At 34.1% G+C, this 9,443-nt stretch overlaps 1 protein-coding gene across 2 annotated transcripts in view; it reads right to left on the bottom strand.

The window, feature by feature from the left end:
• Positions 1-2,782: 2,782 nt before the first annotated feature.
• LOC121376124 (protein inturned-like) overlaps positions 2,783-9,443 on the bottom strand; it is a 49,185-nt gene continuing 42,524 nt past the window's right edge. For both annotated transcript variants that reach the window (XM_041503924.1, XM_041503925.1), the window contains exons 15-19: positions 8,138-8,286; positions 6,669-6,757; positions 5,761-5,941; positions 4,864-5,009; positions 2,783-4,254 (exon numbers count right to left, since the gene is read on the bottom strand). In XM_041503924.1, coding sequence (XP_041359858.1) covers positions 4,137-4,254; positions 4,864-5,009; positions 5,761-5,941; positions 6,669-6,757; positions 8,138-8,286 — 683 coding nt within the window. In that variant the 3' untranslated portion in view covers positions 2,783-4,136. The remainder of the gene's footprint in view (positions 4,255-4,863; positions 5,010-5,760; positions 5,942-6,668; positions 6,758-8,137; positions 8,287-9,443) is intronic.

Genomic DNA, 9,443 nt, shown 5'->3' with positions numbered 1-9,443 from the left:
AATATGAAAAGATCTTGGCTAATGAAACTGTACTGATTTTGACAAAAGTTATAAAGTATCATTACTGTTTCATAATTTTTTATGTAATAAAAACACCATACTTATGTAATTTTGAATGAAATTTAATCAACATGATATAGTAAAAATATGTAACAATAACAATATTTTGATCAAAGTACCACAGTATTGCACATAAATACAAAGTATGATTTTTTTTGTTAGAATGTGAAAATTGAACAGTGAAAAAGTCAAACCAGTTCTGTAACTGAAGACAGATTTGTTTACTACAAGACAAAAATGGGAAACATAATGTCAGAATAAAATTGTACAAGTAAATTTTTAGCTGAAATTTATAAAACGTTTGTACACTGTATGATAAAAACTGTAAATGTTTACTACAAAATGACAGCAGATATATTAATTTTTTGTCTAAAATTTGAAAATTAAAAATGTTTGTACGACATGAGACAAGAATAGTAATTGAAACTGTACACTGTCATAAAACATATTTATTTATAATATGAAATTTATAAACATTTGTACACCATATTATAAAAATATAACTACAAAATGACTGTTTGTAAAATAATTATATTCAATTTTCACCTAAAATTTAAAATTAAATAAAAGTTTTGTATATCATGAGAAAAAAATAGTACATACCACTTTAAAATCTGTTGTATAAATAAAAATTTTATCCAAAATTTCTTTAGTGATTTGTAAAAAGTGGCTGTTATATAAGGTGCCCTAAGCCATATATAGTAGTAGGTTCAAATAAATATATATAAAAAAAAATCTCTGGGAAAATTGATGTATTTATTTTCTTTCATGCTTTTGTCAAATTAAGATTTTAGCACACTGCCACCCCACCCCCCCCCCCCCCCCCCCCAGGAAGGGTTTTTACCGAATATCTATTCTTGAGAAAACATTTAAGGTTTAAAGAAGTATTGTATTTAATAGTCAAACTTCTATTAAGTGCTGCTTCTATTATAAAATATATAATATTCTGATTTCAAAATCAGTAACATGTCCTTGCATTCAATTCAACATACTATATCATGGTAATCTGATTACGACTACTCATATTTAAACACCTGCAAGGATTCACTCTACTGAACATGCTCACAACTACTTTGATCTATTATTATAATGCTTGCTGTTATGAACTTTGAAAATATTATGACGAGACTAACTAGAAGCACTACATTGTATGTACTGCTCCATGGTCGTATTGGTGTACTCGCAAAAAAACTCTTAAAAAAACGTCCTTTCAATATTCAATAATATTGGTTCTTTACTGTTGTTCATAAAATGCACCGATACATCAAGCACATGCACATGCTTTCGTTAGATTTATACATTTTGTAATAAAATGCCCTTTTTTTAAATACTTCAATCTACTTAACTACTTGTGCAATTAAGTCTGGCTCAATTGTCTGCTTTAAAAATGTTTCATCAAAGAGTCTGAAAATACTAGTAATTTCACCAAACAACTGCAAAACAATTGAGCTAGTAACACAGTGTCTTAACCAATGGTTTCTTGAATGATGATGGTAAAAGTTGATATACAGCAAAAAGCTTCATGAGTGGCCTTAATAATACGTTAAAGAGTTGTTTTGCAACATATCCAATGAGCAAAAGCGAGTTGGATACATTTTTAAACAAGTAGTAAGATAAATGGTATCTAATGAGAATGAACTGGTGGTATTCTATTTCTTACATATGTCAAATCCAGTATGAAAATATATTTAAACTTCCTTTTCAACTAAATCTAGTTTACAGCGCTAGTACTAGCAGTTACACAGCAATCCGTTTAAATTTAATGTACATGTCATACAGCAATCAATTCTGATCATGCTTATTTAATTGGATGGAATGGCTGTGGTGTTACCTTGTTATCACCAAGGAGCAGCAAATCAGATGTTATTAAACTGATATCCCACTAGAGTGAGATCGCTATGTGATAACAAATATATCTTGCCCATTACAAGTGCCTCTTAACAATGCCAAAAGTAACTACTGTACACTCCACGAAGTGGCCAGACTAAGCCCACAGCTATCAGCTGATGGGGAATGGCAGGTGTGTGGCACAGATAGCCACAAGAGCAAGCACATGTCGCGGTGGGAGAGACAAGGACTGGGATGTGGAGGTGGACAGCAAAAGAAGTTGAAAGATAAGAGGAGTTGCCAGATCAGGAAGAAATGAGATAGAATTCAAAGGAGAGAAAGGAAAGGTGGCAGTGGGATAAAATATAGATCTCACCCAGTGGGCATGTGAGAAATTTTATGCACATCATCAACACAGGTTAAAAGACTTGTTAGAAAGAAAAAAAAAAGAAAGAAGTGTTTTATTTAACGACGCACTCAACACATTTTATTTACGGTTATATGGCGTCAGACATATGGTTAAGGACCACACAGATTTTGAGAGGAAACCCGCTGTCGCCACTACATGGGCTACTCTTCCGATTGGCAGCAAGGGATCTTTTATTTGCGCTTCCCACAGGCAGGATAGCACAAACCATGGCCTTTGTTGAACCAGTTATGGATCACTGGTCGGTGCAAGTGGTTTACACCTACCCATTGAGCCTTGCTGAGCACTCACTCAGGGTTTGGAGTCGGTATCTGGATTAAAAATCCCATGCCTCGACTGGGATCCGAACCCAGTACCTACCAGCCTGTAGACCGATGGCCTGCCACGACGCCACCGAGGCCGGTAAAAAAAAAAAAAAAAAAAAAAAAAAAAAAAAAAAAAAAAAAAAAAAAAAAAAAAAAAGACTTGTTAGAGGCATATTCCCTTACATTTTTATGGTACTTAGTTTTTTGCTTGCAAAATTAATTTCTGTACATCTGATATGTCAAAACCGAGGTTAAAAATAAAATATATTTAAACATCTTTTCCAACTAAATCTTGTTTAAGGTGCTGGTCTTGCAGTTACCTTATACATCTTATAATATTTTTTATGGTATTTAGTTTCTTGCTTGCAAGATTAATTTCTGTACATCTGATGTTTGCAGGACCTTAATGGTGCAGGTTATTTTATGAAACCTCAAACCTTTCAAGTGGTATCATATAAAATCATGATTTTTACATTTTCACAGGATGATTTTTAATCATCAATATAATGTTTGTACATAGGAGACATGTACCTTTAAAAAAGGGACGGATGATGCGATGTAAAGATAGAAGAGGTAGATAATGGTTTCACTATTAAGTGTTCAACAAATACATCAGTCTTTTTTAGAACATCAAAACATTCACAAAAGGCTTTCGTTTAACAACACCCCATAGTGTAATATGCTGTTGTCGATTATTAACAGAATTCACACAGAAAAAAAACTGACTGACAAAACATGGCAGTCTATATTTTCCTATTAAAAAGATGGTTGTTTTATCAAGATCTTGTGCACCACATCAGGAAGTCTCATTATGGTAGACCAGAATATAGAAGATCCTGCAAAAAACACCATGGTCATGATGTTAATATGCAATTTAGTGCAGGCTTGTCTAACTTGATCTCATCGTCTGGGAGTGAACATTCTATGGGAAGAGTATCTATCATATTGGCAGTCCAGCTGGTATCCTGAGAACTAGATAACACAAAATGGCCATGGTATTATTTGCAATGCAGTTAGTCATGGCTGTATTGATTACATCTGCTGCAAATGAATCATTATTAGGAATTAAGAGTCTTAGGTTTGTACTCTAGTAGATAGAATATGTTGAGAATTGCAGAAATCATCATGGTGGTGGGAATGAGTTGCACTATTGCTGAGGCATCCATGACTTGTTATGTCATCATCTGGGAAAGAATCACCTACAGGAAGTCTCAGGTTGATAGTCCAGTAGGCATATGTTGGGAACATCATGGTCATGGTATTGGTTTGCGATGCAAATGAGGCATGTCTGCCAGGTTATCTCATCATCAGGGTTGAAAATTAGGCGATCTTTAGGATGCTTCTCATGATGGTATCTTAGACAGTAGAGTCTTGGAACTTGAAGAAATAAAGACATCTTGGTGTTTGTCTGAACAGGCCAGTCAGCTCATCATCTCAGATGAACTTTCCTGCTGATGTGAGTGATCTACAGGCAGATTCTCTGATGGGTAAACCAGAATTTTGAAGATGTTCTGTGTTCATCCCGGGTTGAGCAGACTAAAACCGAGGTGAAAGGCCATCTCCACAAGGTTCTGTGGTGTGGATTCATGGAAACAAACGTACAGTTCTCTCTTCACAGGTCGGGAAAATCTCCGTCTGTAACATAAAATAATTTTAGAAAACATTTAAAGCATAATATAGACAGTGGTTCACATTTCCCATTGCCCATGCCAAAAGGAATTTCCATGTAGGACAAGTAAGTATGTTGATTGCAAAGTTATATATTTATACATGTATATTGCAGAATTGAATTTTATGTTTCTTTTTTTAAACAAAAACATGGAAAATTCCATTAATCTACTTATGATTACTTTTTATTAAGATTGAAAAGGTGAGACAAATAGAATAATGTTAGGAACAAGTAGATAAGTGATTGACACTTTTCTTTTAACATCTGATAGGACAAGATATAATATATTAAAATATTATTTTAAATTAGTATTGCAGACATCATCAGTGTTTGTTCATCTAAAGACAAGTAAGACATGTAAGCCTGTAACAATAAGTCTGTAAAGATTGATCAAATGTTACTCCTGCCTTTTACAATTATAAACTGTTATATTACAAACCATTCAAAGAGAAATATTTGTCTGCCAACAACATATTTGTTTTTGAGTTTTAAAAGTAACAAAGGTAACAGCAGGTAGCAAAACGTAACTTTCATAAATCATTACTATTACAAATATCACCATAAATGTGACTCACCCTACAACCCAATAGCAGAGAGAACTTGTTGATTTCTTTCCATCTGTGATGACGTGATGATCATCATGGAAGAGAACGCCATATTCCCGGATGTTCCTCAAACCGCTGTCTGTGTCAAACAGTGGTTCCTCATCACTGTGAGCATCCTGGGACAAACAAATCATTGTAAATACTACACTACAGTTCACAGGTATACACACTGAACATGAAAAGAAATGTGGATATAATTTTGATCTGTATCATTAAATTTGGTTTGTTTCAAAAAGGATTAACATATACTGAGATTCAGAAGAAGGAAAAGTTTTATTTAACAACGCACTCAATACATTTTATTTACGGTTATATGGAGCCGGACATATGGTTAAAGATCATACAGATATTGAGAGAGGAAACCCACTGTCACCACTTCATGGGTTACTCGTTTTGATTAGCAGCAAGAGATCTTTTATATGCACCATCACAGATAAGATAACACGTACCATGGCCTTTGATATGCCAGTCGTGGTGCACTGGCTGGAACGAGAAATAGCCCAATGGGCCCACTGGTGGAGATCGATTCTAGACCGACCACGCATCAAGTGAACGCATTACCACTGGGCTAGATTCAGAAGAATTAAATGTTGACATACCATCTTTCATTTTATAGAACGGAGCATTTGTAATCATTTAAACCTATTGAAATTACAAATTAACAATAACCCCGATTTGCAAATAGTCTTGGTGTTCAATATCTTGATAACATAGTAGGATCTGTGCTGGTTAATCTTTATATGCTGGCTTTTGTTATGTACATTTTTTTTTACCAAAGAGCACGACCCAAGCACTTAACTCAAGCAATGTATTGACTGAGTTAAATCCTGCCCTTTTTACACAAAAAACCCCCTAAAAAGTGCTAACCTTGCGTTGAGTTGAAACTGTGAACATGTTTTTGATTTGTGCAGAACACCTGTAGAAGTTGTGCAGCAGTTTTGCATGAGGAAGACTCTGTCTGGACGTAACAGGGGGAGTTATACATACTCCACTCACCACATCGTTATGGATGTAGTGAAATAAACAATTGCTTTTTCCTGAGGTAATTCTGTAAAAAAAAAAACCTCAAACAATTATAATATAAATCATAACTATCTTCAAATTGCAAAACTGTTTGGCAAATGTTTGAATTTATTTGGATATTAAAATACATAGTTATTTCACTCATCTGATAAGCATCTTATTACCCATATGGTTAAAAAGATCTTGGTACATATCAAAGTGTTACGCCCGACCTCGACTTCATACAATGACATGATAAACCTGGTGCATTACGACCTTACTGGAATGTTAATTAAACATGTTTAGTGATATAAATTCCTATAATTATTATCAGGTAATTAGGAAGTGTAGTCTATTTGTAACAAAATTAAAGTTCTTCATTCGACTCAACTGACTACACCGTGATAGTGACAGTGAGGTGATTTAGCAACACATAAATAATGACAGCTGTGTAATTATCCGACACTCAAATGTCAATGAGTTTGTTCATTTTAGGATGTCATTCACTCTTTCATTTCACAGAATTAAACCTCGATGAAAGAAGATATAGATGCTACTATCCAATAAATAATGGATGAAATTTGTTTTAAAACAAACTAATGTTCAGTATATTGAAAATAAAATGATAATATAAAAAATCTAACTTGACATATCAAGATTAGAAGACATTAACAAAATATTCAACTTTATTATTTTTGTGATGTAAGTTTTATGTTCTAAAAACTCTTTTTATCTGTGTTAGTTGTGACAGATATGATCTATTATGAACTCACTTTGAACACATTGTGTTTGCTAGAGAAATATCTTGTATCAGTGGGGTGAGTTCACTTGCATTTGGAAACAAGCGTGTCTTCCGGTTACTCTAAATAAAAATATAAAACAAAGCATCCCATGTAGCATCATGAGTAAAATATTTTATATTCTAAATGTGGATGTTTTTTATATTAAAAATAACATCATTAACCCATAAAAATGATATGTAAGTAATGTTTATTAATCATCGCCTATTGGATGTCAAACAGTCATAGAGATGAAACCCACTACATTTTTTCCATTAGTAGCAAGGGATCTTTTATATGCACCATCCCACAGACAGGATAGCACATACCATGGCCTTTGATATACCAGTCGTGGTGCACTGGCTAGACAGGGATCGATCCTAGACCAATCGTGCATCAAGCGAGCGTTTTCCCACTGGGTTATGTCCCACCCTTGTAAGTAATGAGGACCAAAACCGTGTATACTGTACACCAGAAACAAAATGTGTGCATATAAATTTTGTAATTCATTCGTAACATCAAGTCGCAAAATTTATAGTCACACATTATCTTTATTGCAAAAATGTGAAATTTACATGTGCTAATGAATTTTGTTTAATCTACATTTATTTGGTATTAATATTTTTAGTTCAGGGTGCAAAATAGCAGCCTGTGAAAAGCAATTCTTTTTTTTTAGCCTAGCAGGTGAAATAAATATTCACCTGCTAAAATTACCAAAAACAACTGCAGGTTATTTTTCAAGAGATGGATGTATGTAAGATCATCTCATCTTTTATTTAGCCGAGGCTCTGCACGTGATTTTAATATACAGTCGAATCCACTTTATTGCATATCGGTTTATAGCATAAATCGGTTATTTGCATATTTGTATTTTAATTTTATAATGCTCTAAAATATGTGCCAATTCTTCACACATTGTCCTAAACCCTCAACTGGATCCAAGCTGTCTTATTTCCAGCAGCCCATAGGTTTTTCTTAGCAGACCATATTTTGTATTAAAACAAAATAAAAAATAGCAGGCTTGTTTTACTTCCTATTTCGAGACCGGCCTCAATGGCGTCGTGGTTAGGCCATCGGTCTACAGGCTGTTAGGTACTGGGTTCGGATCCCAGTCGAGGCATGGGATTTTTAATCCAGATACCGACTCCAAAACCTGAGTGAGTGCTCCGAAAGGCTCAGTGGGTAGGTGTAAACCACTTACACCGATCAGTGATCCATGTCTGGTTCAATAAAGGCCATGGTTTGTGCTATCCTGCCTGTGGGAAGTGCAAATAAAAGATCCCTTGCTGCTAATCTGAAAGAGTAGGCCATGTAGTGGCGACAGCGGGTTTCCTCTCAAAATCTGTGTGGTCCTTAACCATACATGTATGTCTGACGCCATATAACCATAAATAAAATGTGTTGAGTGCTTTCTTTCTTTTTTTTCCTATTTCGAGGCCTGTAGCTGTTGTAAATAGTTTTACCTTAAAGAGCCCATCATTGCTGCCACTGCCACTGGACCCGTCCGATTCCACAGACTGCTTTCTGGCAGTGCTGCTCAATACTGGTCTAAGGGAAACAATCCCAGGTGGCAAGCTCAAGCTATTTTTTAAAAGGTCATCTGACGTTTTTGCTGAAATTAAACCAAAATATGAGGAATAATGTTTTGTTAGTTATTAAAGGTCATTTTGAAAAAAATCATAGTCTTTTTCACTATTATATAACTGCATATATGCAAACATCAACCAAAATATGTGTTAGTAACAGAAGCATTTAAAAGATAATATGTTGGCCACATTTGAACATTCTTTTAAAGCAGTTAATTATTTATTTATTTTAATTTTAATATACAACAAAAATGTAAATAAAACCTGACATTGTTTATAACAATATCAATCATCAAAACCATGTTTTCATACATATGTATATATGTATGCATCCATGCAAAAATAATTCTCTACAGTCAACTCTACTACTAAATCAACTATGAGAAAGACTATATACTGTAGATCCTGAAATTAATGTGATCATAATATTAATGCGAAATATGTGAGATCGCGTTATTCACATTAATAATATGACGCATTTGTTTCTATGTTTTGTCCAGCAATAATCCAGCAAGCTGTCACTCGCTATTAAAACAAATAAACATTAAAATTTTAATACATTTATAAAACAACTGGAGCACAATTCATTGTAGGCAAAAGAAATTGTCCAATAGTCAAGCAAAAGCTGACATGATTCATCCTGACGTCGACCATTTCTTTGTTTTTACTGTTCAAGTTCGCTGCAACTTTCTCAGCATATCTTAGGAAGATACAGTTGTAACGGTACATGTACATGTATGCTAATGTTTAGCCAGATTCAGGTAACTGTACACATTAGGTAAATGATTGCTGCAAAAATATGCTTCAAGTTGATCTCGCTCGGGACACTAGTGACTAAACAGAACTTTATTATGCTCAGACCATCACACAACAGCATATGAGGAACAAGTTAATTGATGTGTACACTGACATGTTAGTGAGTTGATCTCATTGAAGACGCCTATAACTCTGATTTTACTGAAAAGTGCACAGACATGTGTTATTAGGAAAATAATATTTCATATGGACGCCACTTGCATTAATTTCATGTCGCATTTTAGTCTGCCCACCGTCATTCACATTAATTTAGGGACGCGTTAATTTCAAGATCTACAGTATACATGTACTGTGACACATAAAAACCAGGCTTCTACAGCAGATATGTTTTAAGCAAGTATAACTTGATTTAAACAATATTATTTCT

Source organism: Gigantopelta aegis, chromosome 6, assembly GCF_016097555.1.
Source record: "Gigantopelta aegis isolate Gae_Host chromosome 6, Gae_host_genome, whole genome shotgun sequence".
NCBI lineage: Eukaryota > Metazoa > Mollusca > Gastropoda > Neomphalida > Peltospiridae > Gigantopelta > Gigantopelta aegis.
The sequence above is the reverse complement of the archived record's forward strand: the minus strand, read 5'-3'. Positions and strand labels throughout refer to the sequence as shown.